This window comes from Enoplosus armatus, chromosome 21, assembly GCF_043641665.1.
Source record: "Enoplosus armatus isolate fEnoArm2 chromosome 21, fEnoArm2.hap1, whole genome shotgun sequence".
Taxonomy (NCBI): Eukaryota; Metazoa; Chordata; class Actinopteri; order Centrarchiformes; family Enoplosidae; genus Enoplosus; species Enoplosus armatus.
The window spans coordinates 2,031,320-2,052,993 of record NC_092200.1 but is presented as its reverse complement, the minus strand read 5'-3'; the positions used below and the strand labels follow the sequence as shown (position 1 = coordinate 2,052,993).

General features: G+C 43.2%; 3 protein-coding genes and 1 pseudogene across 5 annotated transcripts; 1 reads left to right on the top strand and 3 right to left on the bottom strand.

Moving 5' to 3' along the window:
- The window catches only part of LOC139304520 (claudin-11-like), a 1,024-nt pseudogene extending 572 nt beyond the window's left edge, over positions 1-452 (top strand).
- Positions 453-2,613: 2,161 nt separating this feature from the next.
- slc7a14b (solute carrier family 7 member 14b) lies at positions 2,614-7,448 on the bottom strand. Of its 2 annotated transcripts, XM_070927945.1 has the most exons (8): positions 7,148-7,448; positions 6,753-6,989; positions 5,798-6,015; positions 5,479-5,625; positions 5,173-5,381; positions 4,309-5,093; positions 2,807-3,011; positions 2,614-2,776 (listed from the first exon to the last, which is right to left on the bottom strand). In XM_070927945.1, the coding sequence occupies exons 1-8, from the start codon at positions 7,446-7,448 to the stop codon at positions 2,614-2,616; spliced, it is 2,265 nt and encodes a 754-aa protein (XP_070784046.1). The 2 variants fall into 2 exon arrangements, with proteins under 2 accessions (XP_070784046.1, XP_070784045.1); XM_070927944.1 differs by having other exon boundaries at positions 2,614-3,011.
- Positions 7,449-13,272: 5,824 nt separating this feature from the next.
- Positions 13,273-15,408, bottom strand: rpl22l1 (ribosomal protein L22-like 1). 2 transcript variants are annotated; one of them, XM_070927994.1, is made up of 4 exons: positions 15,377-15,408; positions 14,014-14,127; positions 13,609-13,800; positions 13,273-13,477 (listed from the first exon to the last, which is right to left on the bottom strand). In XM_070927994.1, the coding sequence occupies exons 2-4, from the start codon at positions 14,037-14,039 to the stop codon at positions 13,330-13,332; spliced, it is 366 nt and encodes a 121-aa protein (XP_070784095.1). In that variant the 5' UTR covers positions 14,040-14,127; positions 15,377-15,408; the 3' UTR covers positions 13,273-13,329. The 2 variants fall into 2 exon arrangements, with proteins under 2 accessions (XP_070784095.1, XP_070784096.1); XM_070927995.1 differs by having other exon boundaries at positions 13,609-13,730; positions 14,014-14,118; positions 15,377-15,385.
- Positions 15,409-17,008: 1,600 nt separating this feature from the next.
- On the bottom strand, positions 17,009-20,321 carry eif5a (eukaryotic translation initiation factor 5A). Its single transcript, XM_070928155.1, has 4 exons — positions 20,110-20,321; positions 19,259-19,363; positions 18,603-18,734; positions 17,009-18,160 (listed from the first exon to the last, which is right to left on the bottom strand). Exons 1-4 carry the CDS (start codon positions 20,275-20,277, stop codon positions 18,095-18,097), a joined length of 471 nt encoding a protein of 156 aa, XP_070784256.1. The 5' UTR covers positions 20,278-20,321; the 3' UTR covers positions 17,009-18,094.
- Between the last annotated feature and the right edge of the window lie 1,353 nt (positions 20,322-21,674).

Here is a 21,674-nt window from a genome sequence, read left to right as displayed (position 1 = left end):
CTGTCAGACCAGGCCTCATCCTGCTTCCTGTGGGATCAGACAGGTAGTTCCTGTCAGCCAGATGGACACAAACTCTGCACAGGACACTCCTGCAAACAGTAAATGTAACTTCAGGGCCAAAGAACGTTGAAATCCCCCCCCCCCACACACTCACTTTTGTCTTAAGCATCCCCTGTGTGTCTCCTCTAGCTGTGTGTGGCATCATATCGACTGTCTGGTTCCCCATACGGCGCCCACCAAGACGAGGGTCTGATGTCGTTTGGGGTTCTCTCTTGTACGCGGCTGGGTCGGCTCCGCTCTCTGTCTCCTGGGCGGCTCCGTGATCTTGTGTTGCCATGGCGCCGACCCAGGGACCCCCGAGCAGGGAGAACAGCTTCTACTACTCCAGACAGCAGGGCGCGGCCGTGCCTCTGGACCCCCCCGCCAACCACGCCAAGAGTGCACGAGTGTGAAGATGTGGTTCTCTGTCTGTAGGTCATTGTAATCAAGTCGTTTCTCTTCTTACATTTAGCTGACACAACTTTGAGAGGGATTTACAACATGTGAGCATGCAGGGCTTTAGTGCCTCGCAGAGGGGCCTCCGGGGGCCACACAGATCCAGAAACGTCCTCTGAGGCAGAAAACTGCTGTTACTTACGAAACAAAATCATATCATCAGTCAGACATTTTGCACTGAATTGCATTCATGCGATAGAATCAGAGAAGAAGAACATGTCCGTAAGATTAAATAACATTCACAGCATTTACCTTCGAAGGAGTCCGACGTGGAGGAAGCGAGCGTGTCATCGAGTTGCAGTGATGTGGGCTTTGCAGTCAGTCGTGATACGGACTAAATGGTGTAACTATGTTCTTAAATGTGCAGTTTCTAAGTTTGTTTTTACAGGATTTGATAATATCAGACTGTTGCATGTATGTATTGATGTACTCCTCTCATTTTAGAACTTTTTTAGAACCTTTTTACTGATTATTATACTTTAAATAGCATGAACACATTTCCAGAACTACATTTTTTCTTGAACAAAGACTGAGATGACCCGCTGTCCTTGAATCCCTCACAGTTGTTTTATGTACCAATAATTGTATAACTCTTCATATCAACAGTATAATCAATATGTATCAAGTGTGTGCCTGTATTGTAAGTCTTTTGACTGGTGCTACAAATAATAAAGGTTTTTAAATAACAAAGAGTCTCAGAATAAATCATTTCACTCAAAATGAGACATTTATTCCTGCGAGGCGAAGAAAAATACAACGGCCATTCTCGTTGACACACATTAACACAGTCTGTTGCTGCAGACACTAAATATAGCAAACACTCCTTCACTGAAAACAGCATTCACTCAAACAAGATCAAACAAACACAGAAGTAACTTTCAGGACTTCAGAAAGCCACAATGAACACACTCAGAGATGCCATGAACAGGAAGTAGAGATGGAAACTTTCAAAAGAAAATGCGACACTGATGGTCAACGGAGAACTTTGAGTTTTATCTAAACCGACGTTTTTATTCTGCCAGAAGTCGTCTGATTGGTTAAGATAAACCTCAGCGGGCGGAACCAAAGAACCACATTTTTTCTGGGTAAGTAACAATGAACAGAGAGCAGAGGTAAGAGAGGAGGATGGGTTGTGAATGAAAAACAAATGCTATCACCTGACGTCCATCTTTGCCTCTGGTTCCACCAACTGAGGTTCAACTCGACCAGAGAGAGAATCTCTGCCTCCTTGTAATGTTTGTAGAAGCATTTCTGACAGAGTATCTGCCAAGATAAGGAGCTTCACAAAGTCTGGCTGAACTGGATCAGTCTAGGTCTAGATTTGAGAGAAAGAGCTACATGGGATGAAACGGCCCAGTATGGAACGAAAGAAGCCAACAGCGAAACAGAAACCACGTAAAGACTGATCTCCAAAAATAACACTACACAGTGCATACTTAGGCTTTTTCACATCTGTGCATCCAGGGGATCACTGACCTATAATCCGTCCGTAAGTGGACATTCAGATCTAAAACAAACCTGCAAGGGGCTGCATTATGAGACAATGAAAGAAGATCAAGGAAGTCCAGTTTGAATAAAAGATCTGTGAATTTAAAGGCGTATTGAATGCCAAAACACTACACAATGTGCAGAGTAGAGGTTTTTACAACAAGTCTTTCGTTGCGACGATCGTGAGGTAAACCGGGTTAAAGTCAGTCTGAACGCAGCCTGGGTAGCCACTGATTCAAAGGGTGGTGTTTAAAAATTTGGAGGGACAGAAGAAGCACAAAAATGTCCCTTTTACAGAGGGACGTTTTGTATTGCAACGCCACTGTGTCTCACACAAACTGAGGGTAAAGGTGAGGACGCAGGACGCAGGACAGATTCACTGCTGCTGTGAGTTTACTGAAGCTTTATTCAATGAAACATCTGTGATGGGAGGCGTCCATCGTATCCACTCCCCTGCCTCCTCCCTAGGGGTTCACTGGTAAATATTAAAATAAAATCCTGTGATAGGACTTCACTTGTCTTGGAGATGATTTGATTTAGTGTCTCATGTAGAAGGCACTTTTTCTTCATTCTGTCATAATTTCAGATCTTCTTATTTGTCAGGGCTGAAAAACAGGAAACATCCTCTGTTCAGTCCTCCTCTTCACTCACATCAAAACCATGATTGGTCCTTCCTCTGGAAGTGCTGCCTCTGCTCGTATTCTGGCCTCCTGGTCCAGACTGGTATCCATACTGGTCGCCATTATCCTCATACTGGCTTTGATGCCGCTCTCCATCTTGTTCGTCATGCTGGCTCTCCTGCCGGTACTGGTTCCGCTGCTGCTGGTGGTATCCCTTCTCCTCCGGGGCGGACCAGCCCTGGTAGGGTCTCTCGTCCTGTTCCTGGGGGTGAAGGCAGTCGTCGGGGGAGAAGGTGTCGTCGAGGTGGTCGTCGTAGCGCTGGTAGGAGCTGGCGTGGGCCTGCTGCTCGCGGTCGTTCAGCTCCAGCGTGCTGTGCCACACTCCGTAACAACCGTAGATCAACAAACCTGAGGACGGACAGACGGTAACTGTTAAATACAAAAACCACAGAGAGGAGGTCAGCAGGTGGAGATGTCCGGCTGAGAAACTGTCCAGCTGGGGAGTTTTATCAACCTTCATGAATTCCAGAAGGTGGGAAACGCTTCATTCACTTCGTCATCTGTCGGCCATCTGCAGATCTAACAGAGAGCAAAGTCTTGATGTACAGTTATCGTTCCTCACTACACGCCATGTGTAAAGGCTTTTCAACATCTCCTCTTAGACGTTTTAGCCACGTTAGCGTCAAGTTGCCATTTGTGATTTTTAGTCTCTAGTTGTCTCTACAACTATTGGATGGATTGCCAAGAACTTTGCTGCACACATTCATGTACATGTCTGTACGGTGTTTGTGTCCATCTGCTAATTAGCAAATGTTAGCATGCTAACACCCTAAACTAAGATGGTGAACGTGGCAAAATGTATCTGCTAAATATCAGCATGTTAACATTGTGATTGTGAGCATGTTAGCGCGCTGATGTTAGCATTTACCTGCACTATGCCTAAGTACAGCCTTACTGAGCTGCTAGCATGACTGTTACCAGCTACCACAGACCTGCCAGGTAAGAAGACACAGATGTGAAGTTTGTGAGCGAATGTTAAGGGGTTGGCTGGTCTGTCACATCGTTCAGAATGAGTCCTGGTGCCTCAAACTGTGCTGACTGTGCAAAAACCAACAGGAAGACCTCAGAGGGCAGAGGAGCCTCTACGATGGACACTGGTGCAACTGAAACCACATGTCAAAACAGATGCATGGGCCTCTGTTAAATCCTCCTCCGAGGGTTGTATTGGATTGTGTTGTAATGTTGTTTCTCATCTTTTAGGACAATTCATGTGGGAGGAACAATCCTTGTAAATTGCACCAAGTCATCACAGACAGCCTGAATCTAAACATGACGAATTCACGTCTGTCAAAATATGTAAAAACAGGAAGAAGCAGAGGATTTGCCGGCCAAAAATATACAATCAAATGGTGAATTATATTAAAATGCAGGTTACCATAGCAACACTACCTGATGCTTCATGTTACCAGTCAAACTAACCTGACGAACCTAACCAGTCAAACGGGCCTAACTATGGGTTAAACCAACCACGAACACTCTGTAAAAACAGACCATGAACAAAACACAAGCTCCATGGTATAATGGTTATAATGCACTCTGAGGTGAGTTGAAGTTATTCAGTTATTTTCTATATTAAGACAGCTTGTCATGTTATTACTTATTTAAACTGCATTTGAAATCCATAAGCAAGAATGTTTCATCTCACCTATGAAGCACCACACCGTGAACCTGGCCCAGGTGAGTGGAGACAGTTTAAGCATGAGGTAGCTGTTGACCAATATGGCCGCCGCGGGGACAAAGGGCACGCAGGGCGCCATGTAGGGCAGTCTCCTCCCACTCTCTGGCTGCTGTATAATCATAATTAAAAGCTTCGCCAAGGACCCCGCCATCAGCGTAGCCATGAGGCCAGAAAACACAGCCGCGGCACCCGTTCCCTGCTCGACGCCAAATATAACGGTAGACCAGAGGAGGAAGGACATGAGGAAGAGGAGGAGGGTGCATCGGGTCACTATGCGGCCGGTGGCAGGGGTAGGCCGGGCCGATGCATCGGGCATTCCCAGGCGCAGCCGCAGTGTGTAGTAATGACCTCCCAGAAGCCTTTTCAGCAATGAGGCATGGCCTGTGTGGAAATCGGAGTCGTCCCCCTCTCCTTCAGTCCCGCCAGCGTGGTAGGACGACGACCCATCGCCGTCGGAGCCTCCGATCAGCATCTGGTCGTCTTTGGTGGGGACAGCCCCATCGTCCTGATGCTTCAGGCCTGCCACGTCCTCCCCGGAGTTAAACTGGTGCGCGTCGGTCTGTTCGTCGGGCTGGTAGCGCAGTAAGAGAATACAGACGCTGACCAGAGTGTAGGCCAGCAGGGTGCCGATGGACATCATCTCGATCAGGTCCCTGAGGCTCACCAGCAGAGCGAGGAGGGCCGCAAAGCTCCCCGACACCACACACGCCACCGTGGGAGTGTGTGTGAACGCAGACACGTGTGACAAGAACCTGCAGACACATTAATCAGAGAGTTAGGGAACAGGAACCCCTCATCCTACCTGTGTGTGTGTGCCTCGTGCCTCCTCACCTGAACAGCAGTCCGTCCCGGGACATGGCGTAGATGACTCTGGGCATGGGGAACAAAGAGCCTAACAGAGAGACGGTGAGTCCGGCTATGGAGCCCACAGCCACGGTGTATTTCCCCCACAGGAAGCCGTGCACCGCAAACATCTCCATGAGAGGAGCCGAGCCGTCGATCAGGTCGTAGGGAACCATGAGAGTCAGGATCACACTCACCTGTAGAGAGGACAGGTGGACAGACAACCGTGTTTCTATTCTGTTGAGAGATTTTTTTCCTCTTCATGGTTCAAGCGCACACATGCACGACACTGACCGACACGTAGGCCGTGAGGCAGGTGACCAGTGAGGCGGTGATGGCGTACGGGATGGAGGTGTTTGGGTTTTTCGCCTCCTCTCCTGTCGTTGCGATGATGTCGAAGCCGATGAAGGCGTAGAAGCAAGTCGCTGCACCTTGCATCACCTGATCAGCAACAAGAGATCACTTATTTCCTTTTGGTGTATTTGATCAAAGGATGTGTTATTTGTTGCACCTTAAGACTGTTAAGACGGTGCCTTCATATCACTTTGCAGTCAGTTTGGGGATTTCAACAAGAGACTAAAACCTGTACAACCCAAGTGGTTCAATATCTCACCCCTGACCAGCCGTAGGGCAGGAAGTTGCCGCTCTCCCAGTTGCTGGCGGAGAGGAAGAAGAGTCCGGCGATGATCATGAAGACCCAGACCACCAGGTTGACCACGTTGAGGACGTTGTTGAAGCCCACTGAGTTACGCACACCGAGAGCAATGATCACTGTGACCAGCAGGGCGATAAACAGGGCCAGCAGGTCAGGGTACGTGTCCTCACCTTTACCTGAGACAGACAGACAGCATTTCAATAATGATATTTCATCAACATGAGGAAGAGAGAAAGTGTGTGTTCGTATATAACTGCTTTTCAGCCTGGTGTTAAGTTAGTCTTTAACTTTCCCTCTAGCGCCACCATCAGGTCGACTTTTTCACTTGTCCAAAACTTTGGTTTATGACCAAATACCTGCAGAACTAATGACATTCAAATCAGCTGTACTTTGTGTTTCGTGCTAATTAGCAAATGGTAGCATGCTAACACGCTAAACTAGCATCATCATACATGCTAAACATCAGCATGATAGCATTGTAATTGTGAGATTGTTAGCATACTAATGTTATATTCTTGAAATATAACAGCTAAAATATTATTATTCTTTAATTAATTCTTTTTTCATAAGCTTATGATTCTTATATATATAAATATATATATATATATATTTATAGTTGACCTTTTTCTCTAAATATTCAAACTTTATTAACAAAACATGCTTTCTTCCCAACAAAAGTGGCCTTAAGGCTCCAACTACATAAACTCAACAAGCACTGGAGTGAAGAACGACTGTATTTTGTGCTTGAATCCTGACTCATTTGTAAATTGCAGTCATTGTGTGATTGTCAGTCTTCTGGTCTCAGTCTGTAGTGTTCGTTGCAACAGCAGTTCTTCGCCTTTTCCCAAAGAAAAGAATAAGCAATTCTCCCCTTTAGACCATATTTTCTGAATACTGAACTGATGGTACTGACCGAGTCCTCTGAGCGTGCCCAGGTGTGTTATCATGTAGTTACTGATGCTGTGATTGGCCAGAGAGTCGAACATGCTGCTGAGAGCTGACGCCCCCGCCGCTGTGCCAATCAGGTACTCCAGGATCAGGTTCCAGCCAATGAAAAACGCCACAAACTCCCCGACCGTCACGTAGCTGTAGGTGTAGGCCGAGCCGGTGGTCTTGGGGACCCGGACGCCAAACTCTGCGTAGCACACACCTTGAGAAAAGGTTCAATGATACAATAGTAAGCTAAGCTATCAACACCAGACTCTTCAGATTCTTGCCAGACTTGTTGACTCACTAAGGGACTACAATCAGTGAGTAAATATGAGTAAATATACTTAGTTACTCTCCACCTCTGGTTGGTGGTCTCACCTGACAGGATGGACGCCACCGCTGCAATAATGAATGACAGGATGACCCCAGGCCCAGCCATCGCCTTGGCAACCAGTCCGGCAACCACATACATCCCCGTGCCAACGCAGCTGCCCACCCCGAGCGACACCAGGTCCACGGTGGTCAGGACCTTGGCCAGCCCGACCGCCGACCCCTCCCCGAGCTCGGTGAGGTCGTCAGAGCTGTGAGCCATGGAGCCCACGGGTTTGGTTCGCAGCAGGCGAGCATACATGTTGTACCAGGCATCGCCCAAAGACACCCGGCCCAGCCACGCCGCCATCACCGCCCCTGTTTATCACCTGTTTATATGTGTGTGTGTGTGTTCTCTGTCACTCCCTCTATCATTCTTTCACCCTCATCACGCGTCTCCTCCTCTTTCTTCTTCTTTGTTAGGTTTGTTCCCTCAGATCCAAATGGAGGGCGAAGACTCTCTGAAAAGCAGAGACGGGAGAAGCGATCAGATCATTTACTTTAGTAAAAGTATCAGTAACACAAGGAAAAAATGTTCCATTACAGTCCTGGACTTAGTAAAAGTACATGAGTAGCATAATTGTTACATAATTAGCAGGATTGTAGTCATGTACAAGTATTAGGTAGCAAGTACTGGAGCTGATATAAGACGTTAGAGGGGAAACATTTAAAACATCACATGTTACTGAACTCAAGGACAACAAACAGTATCAGTATATAGTGTAATGATACCTATCACAGTTGGCTCTTATAGGTGACGGAATAACATGTTTACAAACCAGATATCATATTTCTGGTAACAATGTCGAATTAAATATACAATGTTTTGTCCAAGATCTATAAACAGTGTTTGGGAATAGGAGCCTGATGTATAACAGATTTGACTGAATACTCATTATTCATCAGTTTTAATGCCAAAAGAACCCAGAAAAACACAGTTATCTATTATAAATAACCAAATTACAAATATCTACTACGTCCAAAAGGCTTATTGCAATTTCATTCTAAGCATTTCTGTTGATGTTTTGAAACTCAACACAGCTCACAGTCAAGTTTTAAAACATTGTCATTGAGTTGAGAGGATATGTGTGGAATTTGACGCTATAACAAAATAAAGACAATATAATAAAACATACCTTCAGCATACATACATGTGTGCAACATAATGCAAATCTGAATGCAGAATTAGAACCAAGTCAAGGTTTAAGAACTTCTTCATTTTTAGAAAGTCATTATTTTAGAAATACCCAAAGCATGTTTTCATTATATATATTAATTTAACTGTTATATATTAGTGTAAACTTTATCTCCCTATTTCATGGTTCAAATGCTGCTGCCTCTATTTTATTGGGGTGGAGGCAGAAATCTCAAAACAAAGAAAACCAAAACTTTCTGAATGGCTCGATAAGAGTTAAAATATGTGTTTCAGTATAATTCAGACGAACCAATTCTTTAATTTATTCTTTTCGAAAATCAGAGGATTGATCAATTCCTCAATGAACAGTAAAATCATTCAAACTCCATCAACACTGATTCACTAATAATAATAATAATAATAATGATGATTTTATTTCAACACAAGCCGAGATCAGGCAGGTAAACCTGTCCAGCCCTGATGATGTGAGCCAGCAGGCCATGATGGGATACCGTCAGCTGTTCTCCTCACTCACTAGAGCGAGACTCCCTCTCTGAAACATTCATGAAGACCAAGGATCTGCTTTCACCACGGAAAGGTACGACTATGGAAGCTAAAACTGGACCGTACACAGACCTGAACCGCCTTCTACAAATCTGAAGTTACTGCTTCACACTTTAATCAGCAACTCCTGCTCAACATCAACAGGTTGCATTTAAGAGAGGCAGGAACAGACATTTTCTCGTGGCATAAAAATGCTGCTAAAAACACCCAACATGCAGTTTAAAGATACACCTGAGCAGACAGGTAATACACTCACCTGTCGGGTGTTTTCCTGAGGCGTCTGGTGGAGTCCACGTCTCCTGCAGACCTGCAGGAAATGGTGATGAGAGGAGACGGTGATCATTCAGACCTGATGTGATCAGGCTGATACATTATTCACCACCTGAGACTGAGCAGGTGTGTGTGTGTGTGTGTGTGTGTGTGTAGCTGTCATCATTCATTCATAGGTGGGAGGAGAGTATAGCTGCTGTTAAGGTGTGTGAGTTAATGTTGTGCTGCAGCTGCCATAGGTGACGTTTCTTAACTCTGTGTATGCAGGCCTGGGAACTGACCAGGTGTGTGTGTGTGTGTGTGTGTGTTTGGGCACCAGGTGTGTAATGGAAAGTTATCTCAGTTTTCCAAATTTCCTGCTGGAGAAGTTTTTAGGTCGACATGAATCTCAATATCCAGCTGATGTAAGTTCACAAAACATAATATATAATAATAATAATATGTGTTCACAGAAGTCCCATCTCAAGGTCCACTTACTAGCTTTTATCTGGAGCTTTCAGCTGTGTCTTCATCAGCAGATGGAGTTAACTCAGTTGTCATGGAGATGGACTTTCAGGAGCTCTCCTCTGTGTTGGTTTATTAACAGGAACACAATAAATTAATAGAATAACTACAAAGTAGTGTACTCGTGGATATTATTGTTCTAAAAATTATTATGTTAAAGAAGTATTTTTAGTTTTCATCACCACAATTAAAACCTGACATCTGTTATTTCAAGTTTACAATTAATATTTTGTATTTTTTAGATTTATAGCTCATTAAGTTTAGATTTTTCAATTAAATATGATGATATAATGTTTTTTGTTTTGGTCAGATTATTCTTGCTGCCACTTCAGTGACTTTTTATTGCCATATGTATTTTATTATTATAGGTGATCATATATTGATTGTCAAAAGGGTAAGTTATGTTTTAAAGGGGTACTCCAGAGATTTAGCATTGCACCTCCATAAAGTTATGGGACTCACAAGAGACAAACAATTATCAAAAAATCGAAGCAGCAGAGGCCAAGACGTCCTGATTTATAGTCCCTGACATCCAAAAACACTGGATCCTACATTTCCCATAATGCAATTCAAGCATCTCTCCTTAGTCTCGTAAACAGCCACAACTTCACCCCTCCAGTTTGTAACTCAGACTTTCTCCCTGATGACATCGCTGTGACATCATCAGGGTTAGGTCCCCCAGAGCCACAGAAGACATTGTATAACTGTTGAGTGTCCCCTTGAGCTCGCCATATCTGGTGGAAGAGGACATTTCCTGTCCAACACGCTCACATCTCTGCTGCTGCATTCAAACACATGATCCAAACCTTCTGCACCCTGAAACAAGATGAAAGACAAGATGAAACGGTGTGTGGCTGTATGTACAGCTGCTGCTATCAGCTGGAGATCTGATACACAGAGTCGGATTACAGCGTAACCTGCAGACACGGTAACATGATGGTCTAAAGGAGGAGCAACAAGACACTCAGCCGCTGTCCACGCAAGCTGGTCTGCAGACAGTTTTTTTTTGGGGGGGGGGGGGGACTGTGAATCCTTCCCACCCAGCCGGAGCTAAGTGTAAACCTTCAGCACCAAACGTGAGCTGGTTCACACGACTGCCAGGTATATGATGAGGGTGCACGGGTGCATTTTGGTGCATTATTTATCACCAGCCTGGCATGAGTCTGGGAGGCAGTCGTGCTGTATTTGGGCTGCTGGGAACAATCTTTCATTGGGCTTTCTCATTGGTTGATCGACTGATGATCAGTTAAAACAGTGGGCTGGTCTGCATCCTGAATCCAGCAGGTCAGAGTGAATGAGCTGCTCTGGCCTGCTTTCACCATCTCCTCCTATATTTATACTGGGGGTTACCTGAGGGACACCTGACCTGCACCGGCCTCTTTAAAATGACTCTGTGTGTCAGCAGCTCATATACAGTATATCTATAACTGAATGTTTTGTGCATAAAATTGGACATATTTGGATACTAATAGAGCTCTGAACTAAGATTTCACATCATATTTATGTTAACTTTAACCTCAAAACTCATATTTCTCCATTTAAAGTCAGGTTTAAGGAACCAGCTCCACCCTGGATGTGACAGTAAGGAGACCTGAGTTTCATACAGATATCATGTTCTACAGAGCCACGTTCATCTTTCTGTGGTTCTGATGACTTCAAGCCAAACGCACAGACGCTGAGATTTGGAAAATACCTGAAAAACCAAACATGAGCAAGTGGACGGGGGACCTCTCTGCTGCTTCATAGAGACGGTGTTGTTTTGCTCTGCTGACCTTCGTGTTTATGGAGATTTGAAGGGAATCTCTCACAACACAAAGCAGCTATAATTAGCGGACAGTGAAGAGCTCTAAAACATCATATTCATGCACCGCACTTCCACTTTTCATTGTATTTCTTTATCCTCTAAGTCTTTGGTCTGTTTGTTTTCTGAAAGTATGAATCTAACTGTAAACTGTTGAGCGGCTGTTATAAAACCCAACAACTGTGACTCTTTATATGAAGATTTGAGACGCCACCAGCCGCTGCTGAAGGTGGATGCATTCCTGAGGCTACGTGCTTTATACACAACAGATGAGCGAGTGGGAGTGAATCCAGACACACACACACACACACACACACAGAAAGAGCAGCAGCAAAGCAAAACATCCTTTTCTGTTTAAGGGAATAAAGGTTTTCGTTGGCAGCCTGAAGCAATTCAAACAGGACAGGAGCAAAGAACCGGAGGGAGACGGACCTCCTCATGTCAGTCTGAAGGTTTAAAGCTGATTCTGAGATCAATATTTCTCTACTCATGTATTGGAAAATTAAACAGGAACACCTCATGAGATATAACATTTATTATCTTGTCAGCACTCAACAACTACAGCTCCCATGAGGCTTTGACAGCACACTGATGGGATGTACTTATGTGGCGTTTTATTTATGTTGCCAGATTTGTTTTGTTCCGTTGGGTTTGTCATCTGTTCATCAATTTACTGAATAACTTGAATTATAAGAACAAATGACCCAGATATCATGGTATCATGTTATCTCAGGTTGGCCTGGGTTACAAACTGGAGGTGTGAGGTTTTAAAAAAACATTTATTTGGGAGGCAGGGATGGTCTAATTAAAGATGCTTTTGAGCTGTACTGCGAGTTTGACAGTTTCTTGTGGATCCCTTTTCTTTATGTGACCTTATTGGGGTCTGTGCCTTTATTCTCTTCTGTTTCTGGGTATGAAAGTTCTTTAGTGCTCACTGTGGAGACAAACATTTAAGTTTGGTTTTAAGACGACTGCAACTAAAGAAAATAAGGAATTTGTAAGCAAATAAAAATCAGACAAGCTGTATATTGACAGACGCATGTCTGAAAATTGAGTTTGAGACATTTGTTTTACAGCTTTCAGGGACCTGCAGATGTTCTGTTAAGAACCAAGTGAAAAGAAATTAAACTAAAAAATATATTACAAAAACAATTGGAATACAGAAACTAGCGAGTGCTGAAGTTGAACGTTGTGCTGTTGGTACCGGCCAACAATATTAAGCTGCAGCCGTTTGGTCTGACTGATGCTACAAGAAGCATCTGCAGCACCACCTGGTGTGCATTCAGGAGGCATGTCTGTTATTTAGGCTGCACTCATTGATATAAATGGGGTGGACAAAATAATAGAAACACCTCCCAGCGCAGTGAAACACACTTAAACAGCATCAGACGATCCCTCTAAACACTTTCAACATAAACTGATTCTAACCTCCATGACAGGTTAGTGCAGGACTATTACACTGCAGTAGTTTCAGTTAAGTGTACCAAATAAACAGGCGACTGACTGCACATGAACGATCCAATCAGAAAAAACATTTGCTTATTGTATTGCTCTGTACGGAAAAATCGTAAGATTTCAATTTATGGTGAATACTGGCATTCATCTACCTTTGTCCTTTTTGGATAGCGGGACATTTTAGAGATTTTAAAAAGACAAAAAGTACCATCGTTACCTAATCACTCAAGATGTTTCATTCACAGACCGACTTAATATTTCCTCCTTTACTGAGCATCTGTTTATACTGTATGAAGTGTTGACACATACCTGGTGAAAGGCGTGTAAACTGACACATCACTCAATGTACCGGCAGTGAACGACACTGTGGGAAGTGCGCATAGACCAAAACACAAAACACAAAAGTTCTTTTTCCACATTTATTCTCCTGTCCTCTCCAGCTGCCGACACACAGACAGACGTTTACTCGTCTGCCTCCGACTCCTCCTCGTCGTCCTGACTGATCTGGAAGTAACGCAGCTCGTACGTCTCCTTGTCAGACGCCACCACCCTCAGCCAGTCACGGAGGTTGTTCTTCTTCAGGTACTTCTTCGTTAGGTACTTCAGATACCTAGTGGGGAGAGGTGGAGTCGTTTAGTCCTAATATAATTATCATTCTTGGTAAAAATTTGTGTTTGAGTTTTGATTTCCAATAATATTGTTTGCCGAGGTTTGTTTGTTCAGCGGCACATCTCAGCTCACCTTTTGGAGAACTGCTTCTCAGACGAGACGTTGATCTTGTTCTTCATGCGGCCGACCTGGACGATGTTACCCAGGTTCCCCGTCTTTCCGTTGACCTTTATCCTCTCTTTGAGGAAGGTTTCCTGTTGGACAGAGCACAGTGACACACTAGGGAAGGGAACCCTAGTAAATTGGAAGCTAGGGAAGGGAGCCCTAGTCCAGAAACAGGGTTAGCTGCTTGCAAAGACCCTAAAGTCACCCTTTCATGATGTAATTATGGGAAGGGTCATGGTGTTAAATAATTGTGATTACAGCTCCAAGAGAAATTATCTTTTTACCATTTTTTCCCCTCTCAATTCAAAAGTCCTTACCAAAGTCTCAAACACTTAATGGGTTTAACAAGTGCGATAATGCACTAAGACTTACAAAGTTTGCAGAGTCCAGGATCCCATCCTCCACAGGGTGGGTCAGGTCCAAGGTGAACTTCCAAGCAGCTCCCTTCTTGGACTTCTTGCCAACAGCTGGCCTCTTCTGTTTGATCTGTGGGGTTAAAAAAAAGAAAAGAAGCAGGGACATGATCAGAAAACGTCAGGAGCAGCACAGGTCTGATTCTGTTCCTCTTTAAAGTCACTAAACCTTTTTACTTAAAACGAATTACGAGTTCTAACTTTACTATTGCCAGAAACTAGTTTGGTTCTTACTGGTGGTAAACTGACGTCTGTGACTATTAGGTAATGTAATCTCCATCGACACACTGCATGTTAATGCACAATATTCTTCACTACAGAATAAATCTTTCAATAAGATATCTGCAATCTAAACATTTCCTTAATGTCTAATATTATATTGTCACTAGTATCATCATCTTTGACTTCCTTTTGTAGACAAGTGTCTCTTCATAAATAGCTAATTTCCATGCTAGTTCAGTAAACCCTGTGCTAATTACAATTAGGAATAGAACATATTTTGTACAATAGCTACTCTATTAGCAGACATGTTGGTGAACACAGTTGGATAGTGATGCCTTATATACTTAGTTACTGAGTGGTGAAAAGGTCTTGGCAGAATTTTATGAAATACATTTTACAATTAAAAGGAATTTAAATTTCTCAATCAAACATGTAAAAACTGACTGGATCTATTAAAAACAGGCACTAGAGCTTTCTCAATTCTAATAGTCAGAAAAGTGCTGGTAAATTATAAACAAGCTATTTTTTAATAATGAAATTAGCATCTCCTAAATGAAGTTGCGTATGTAAATTCAACAAATCAGCCCTTACGTCAATAAAACGACTGGTTTTTAAACTGATCCTAGGTGCTGACACGAAGGGCCAGAAAGTTCAAGCTCTTCTGGAGGAGCGGGATCAATAGTTGACATCTGCTGATGGTGCAATACCTATTTATGTACGACGTTTAGAAGGACAGCTAATATTAAAGCCGAACTGACTAGTGGACCTTAGCCTACATGAAGACTGACGGCGTACATCAACTTTACCAGTTATGTGGAGGGAAACCACCGATATGTAATACAACACAATTTCTTCTATGGAGATAGGCCTCCTGTCACGGACTAATGAATGGAACACGTGTAAGAAAACGTCAAGACTACAAGCTAATGCTAACTCTGCTAGCTTCTTGTTTTCCATCCCTATAAACCCGCTCAAGATTCAACTCACAGCTATAGCACTAAAGCTTTATTTTGTTTTAGAAGGCGGACAGCGGAAACAGTAAAAAGGCAAAGGAATTGACAATAAATTGCATAAATCCCGGAGGAGCTGCCTGAACTTACCGGCGCCATGTTGAGAGATCGGACGGGAAAGGGAGAACCGGACGTGACGTGCCAAATACGTAATTTGTGCCGCGTGGAACGCCCTTACCAAATAAGGTAAACAGCAGAAATAAACATTTCCACACATGAATCTGGAAAATAGCTCGATTAACGATCTGTTGGTCATTGCAGGACCCCTCCCGAAGTGTGAACAGTTTCCTTTAGCTTTATGTCATGTGTTTAACCTGCAATACCGACAGTTACATGTAAATTTCACTAAGTTTATACTGAAAACAAAGGACTTTCCCTGTTGTTTCAGCAGCTGCCTGTGTGGGATGATGCGAGTACAGAGGTCAAGTACAGCCCAAATACACCCTGATAATAAACCTGCTGAGCCTGGTCAATCATTGACAACCTCTTCACACACACACACCACCCCTGCTCTGGCCTGGGCCTCAGACCAGCCCTGTTCATTCTGCTGCATTCATATGAACACAGAGAGAAAATAAAATCCCTCCCCATGAGTCAGAGAAACCATGAGTGGTCAGATGGATGAAGACAGAAAAAAACAAGCATGCATCCTTCTTTCCATTGTGGTGCCGTTTGTGGTTCAGCGTGCAGACAGTCACAAGTGAAGGGTCATCATCTCATCACCGGTGGGGACATTCAGACCGGGTGTGTCTTTCTCTGCTGCTGTGACTTCAGATGCAGATCCACAACTAAAGGTTCTTCAGCACAGAAGGAACCAGGTTTCCATAAAAGACATACTGCATGTATACTGGAACTGCTGATGTATAGCTTTTATTTTTCACTTGTTTCATTTTCTATTCTTTGTGTCAGAAAATAGAAAGCATTTCTCTATTACCTCTAGCTTTCATGCATGACTACCATCGTTGGCAGGTTATTGTCCCATCGCCCACCTACAGCTCACCTGACTAGACATTTTTATCTCCATAGTGGTTGAACCGATATTTACATTCACACTGCGTTAATACTTTTACAACACAATTATGTGTATATATTATAATCAATAAGTCTTAAATTAGCTGAGCGACTCCCTCTTGTACTGCCTGGTTGTGAATCACCTGGTTTGTTGTAAGCAAATTAAATGTTTGGCAGCTACACATCTTTATATTTTAGAACAAATATGATTTTTAAAGTATTTTCTATGGGGTAATGTAACGAGTGTCCATGTGGATCTGCTGTTGCAAGAGCCTTTGAGGAAGACTTAAGAGCTTTCAAACAAACAAGTTCAGGTGCACTTTGCAGAGAATTATTTGACATACAAACCATAACTTTATATGACCTACTGTTGAGTTTGAACTCCAGTATTTTAACATTGAAGTCAAACACTTTCTACTTTGATGCATTTAACATGTCACATTACATAATTTTAACTTTTGATATGAGTAAAATGTCACTTTACCTCACTTTGGAATCTGAAAGCAGGACTTTTGCTTTGAGTATCAGTATTTTGTAGGAAATGTGGACTCTAGTACTTTTAGGTTAGAACACAAGTACAAGCATTATTTTTGCCATGATTTGAGCACCATTGTGTCCACCACTGTGCTTCAGCGATCAGTGAACGATCACTTTGATATCATGACTTAGAGAAGATTACTGGACATATTAGAGACAGAAAACCAGACATAGTTTGCAGTTTTTGTCCATTTGTTTCATCGTTTTATTTTTGCCATCTCCAGTCAGGTGACAAAGGCCTCGAGTGAACAAAAAGTTTGCAACTCTACCACCCTCCCCAACCCGATCGAGTCCCTCAAAAGAAACACGCCTCACTGCAAACTGCCTCCCACATTTCGGAGGCCCACACCGCTACACACTCATGCCTCTCAAAACAAAATATAACACTCCTTTTGTATTGGGGGATGGCCGGGGCAGCGGGGGGAGCCCTCGACTGCCCTGGTGAACGAGAGGTGTGAGCGCACAGGACCCTCACGCCCCTCAAACTTCTACACAGACAAGAGACTGGCATCACGAGGGTAAATCACTGAAGTTTGTTTCTGTTCTTCTTGGGGGGAGAAAACAAACAAAAAAAAAGGTATCTCTTTTCTTGGTTTTAGAGCTTTGACATGCTGGGGTGGACTTTAGTGCTCTTAAGTGCTAGCCACCACCAATCCCAGCGATTAGGAGAAAAACGGACCTTGTCGCACCCAATCCACTCAGGAACCAGAGCAAAGGCCATGCTGGAAAGCGGTATGGCTGCTAGAGGGACGACCTAAACCAGAATTTAGTATCTACAGGGGCAACCCTCCCTCCCACTGCTTTAACTCAAAAACTGCCCGCCTCCCCTCCCTCTAAAAGGCTTTAGACCTGCTATATTCAAGAATATAAAAAATAATCATACAAAAGCTGAATCCCGTTGTTATTTAAACATTCAGGAATGTGAGTGGCAAAACTAACACTTTGAAGGCAAAAATAAGCAGGAATGAGCAACCGATCATTATTTTTGAAGTTGTTTTATATAAAGTAGATTGTTACCAAACAAAACCTCAGCGATCAGGCAGAGGACCACGCAGCGAGCCGCAGTGGAACTTTCCCAACAGCAATGGAAAAGAGAAACAAAAAGGGGAGGAAAAAAAACAAAAGATCAATGATGAGAGAAATCACAACAGAATGATTGAGGTTGTCTGTGAAGGCCGACGCTTTGGTGACAGAACCAATGAGAATGCAAGAGACTGGTTGTGGGTGGTGCTTGTTGCCTGGGCAGCAAAGTCCGTCTCCCTATTTGCTGGCCAAGACCTTGGTAGCGACAGCACATTCCTCCCCCATGGCAGAAATCACGGTGACCTGCGGAGAGCGCACAACATGTTCGAGTCAATCATCTGAAACTTTACACATGCAGCTCACGGTCCTCACATTTTCCCCACGTGACAACTTCCTGCTCTAATTCAGGAGTGAATCCTTCCTGCTTTCAGCCGAGAGGGAAAATGTCAAAATTACGAACGTGGCAGACGTTCAGCTTCATCTCAAGATGGTATTTATCTTCTCACTGCTGCCAACAATGTCAAGAATTTGCACATCATCACTTACATCTTCCACTTTCTGGTGTCAGGCGTCTTCATGACTATAAAAACATGATTCAAAGCGCTTGCAGCCCAGAAGTTACGTTGAGCCATTGAGTGTCTTGTGACATTCATTCATTCTCAATAATTTAATACATTTGCGCAGCGGTTCATCGGGTGAAACAAAAAGGATCTGCCTCAAATAATTTAAAAGCTTTTACACTTACCATGAATTCATCACCCGCTTCAAACTTTGCCTCGATTTCCTTGCCAACTTCGCTTTCAGGGACACGCAGGTCCTCCCTGATGTCCCCGTTGTCACTCATCAAGGACATGTAGCTTTCATTGATGTTAACCAACTGGGAAGGTGAGGACACATTAAAAACAGTCAGTGACCACATTTACATGAACTGCAACACAACAACATCTGCAATAATAAAAACTGCACATTCCACATGCCCTGATTTCATTATGCTTACATCAATAACAGCCTTTTATGGGACAAGTAGTCACAAATGCAATTTACGTGTAATATTGCAAGATGCTCAAATTGGAAAAGAAAAACTTGATCACAAGCAGAAATATTGTATTTTTCTCTATTGAGTTTTTCTTCCATTAACAGTTAATGTTGAATATTAATCAAACATCCATAATATTGAGCTGACAATGTACCCATGATCAGATTAGCACGTCTGCATGATGTAAATATCAAGAAGCCTGCAGCTACTGAGTTCCAACCAGACAGAGAGCTGAACTTTACTCAAGAAAAGCTGACAGAAGACAGCGGCCACACGTCCTTTCTCATTGAGTTAAACATTCCTTGGTTACCTGCTGCGACAGTGTGTGACAGAAAGTTCCACAGATGTTTAGACAGTCTGCATACCTGGTAGTCTATCCTCTTGATGGAGGGAACATCCATGTTGTGGGTGGAGGGGCACATATCTTCATGCTTCTTGTTGGTGAAGATGTCGATACCAACCAGGTTCACCTACGGAGGAAGATGTGGTTTGTTACACAGTGATAAGTATTCAAGAAACCTGTCTTGAGTAAATCTGCGCAGGTGACAAAAGATGAGGTTTGTGAATGCAGCACACAACAAAAAGACAATATGGTGAAAATCACCAAAAGGTCATTTAATTAGGCACTCAATGTCAGCATTTTGACTTGATTTTTCCAACATTTGATGCATTTACAGTTGGAGCAGGGTTTAGACAAATCAAACTGATGGAATGAGGAATTCTTTTTAATGTGAGAATTAAATTCTAAAAAAGTCCTATTTACACTGGGCCAAAAATCATTCACTGGTTTATCTAGCAGGGAGAGTGCACATTAATAAACATTGCTGAAAACACACCAGAGTTAGCCAAGAGGCTAACAGGTGTTGGAAGCAGGTGTATTTTACATATTTCTTTAGGTTTTAATCAATAATAAAAAAAAAGTGATGACAACTGCCAGCCAGAATCAGAATTTTTCCAGTTATTGTGACCAAGTCCCACAGGAGGGCAAAGTACATGTGGGAGCACCCTGGTGTTTGGAGAAAATGATAAGGAGACTGTGCATTACTAGAGCAACACTTCAGGTAGCTTGGCTCAGACTGGTCTGAAACCCGAGAGCCTCGAGCCCAAGCTGAGCCTCCGGTCTCTGCCAAGTACATCTTTGACACTAGTTGAGTTTTGAGTTTTCTTTGCACTGCCACCTTAAAGTCGTTAAACCATGTGTTGAAGTTAATTTTACCTTGGCATGTCCGTGCTTTCCGGTCTTGGAGGTGGACATCTCCACAATTTTGCAGGGACGTCCCTTCAGCACCACATAGCCGTTCTTACGCAGAGCAGAGCACTGCATGGGGTAGGTGGCGGAGGCGCCAGACTCGCCAGTCGTAAAGTCAAGATCGGGATCTGCCATGGTGCGATGGGTCAGGGGCGCTGCAAAAGATATTTACAGACAGTTTACGTTACTATCAAACACCGGTAATATCTAATTAGCTGCAGGTCAAATGCTTAACTGATACATCCAAATAGCCATGAGTTATTCTAGAACTGCATTCTAACCCTAATGTGAAAACCTCATCTTGATGTTGACGCATGTGATTTATACACAAAAGTGAATTGATGGTGATTCAAGTACAGACATTTTTTAAGATTTACATCTCCAACGGACTTGGACCGGGTGGGACAGTCAAAGTGTCGAGACATATTGTTAACTTTGGTCTTTTCATGGAAGAAAAATGTAGAATATCACCAGCCTGACCCTTTAACGTTACAGATAAGCAGTTTTGAGGTATACACATGACAGCTGCCATAATCAAAGGGTAGCTTAATCTAGTTATAATCAAATTAGTGACAGAACCAACTAATCTAATATTCAAACACAAATCAGGTTCTCTCATTGTGCAATTAAATCCTTCAGGGAGACGTACCTAAAGCATAAAACACAACTAAGACCTGTCCAAAAACCATAATTCCAGGAGTTTCGTTTTTAGGTTTGACAGGTGCAAAGATGATTTTCTAACCTAATGAAAATATCTTTCTACTTTAATGTGGCTTCAATTTCTATTTTATATGCTTGACTTTTACAGTACTCGTTTACTTTTCTTTGTTTATTTTGATCGTTGTGCACGACAACACCAAGGCATATTCCTTGTATGTGGGAACCTAATAAAACAGTTCCTGGTTCTACCGGGGGGTTAAATGCCAGTTCAATGGCTCTGTCCGGGACCACTGCAGCCTTTCCAGGGCCCCGCTGTGCGGGTCGAGCCCCTTGCTAATCAATATCGCGAGTTCTCGGGAAAAGTGGCGTCCTCATGATCTGCCCCGCAGATTAAATTAAGTCCGCTCTGAATATTAAAGTCTATGAACAAACGGCGACAGGGGAAATGTGGAAGCACGGACAACTAACGTTAGCCCGGCTCAACACGAGGCTGCGCCACTTTCAATTTTACCACTGGTCTTCTGTGTTGGCGAACGTCAACTTCAACTGAACTTCATAACTCATCAAAATAAGCATTAGCTAATTAGCCAACAGCAGCCAACACTACTTTTAAGATAAAAATAAATAACTCTTAGGGGGACTAAAAAGGGGTGGTTTTAGTGATCTGATATTAACACATTAGCTAGCGCAAGCTGTAACAAGTTAGCTGGCCTGGAGTTTACAAGTGCAACAGCGCCAGATAACGGTAACGCGACAGAGCAAACTAACAATATCGTTACATACGGCAACATTAGCTGGTGTTATCTTATATTTTCGGTTTAAACAATCCGTATCAAATATACTAGCACTATTAGGAAATGCTTTTAGTGCTG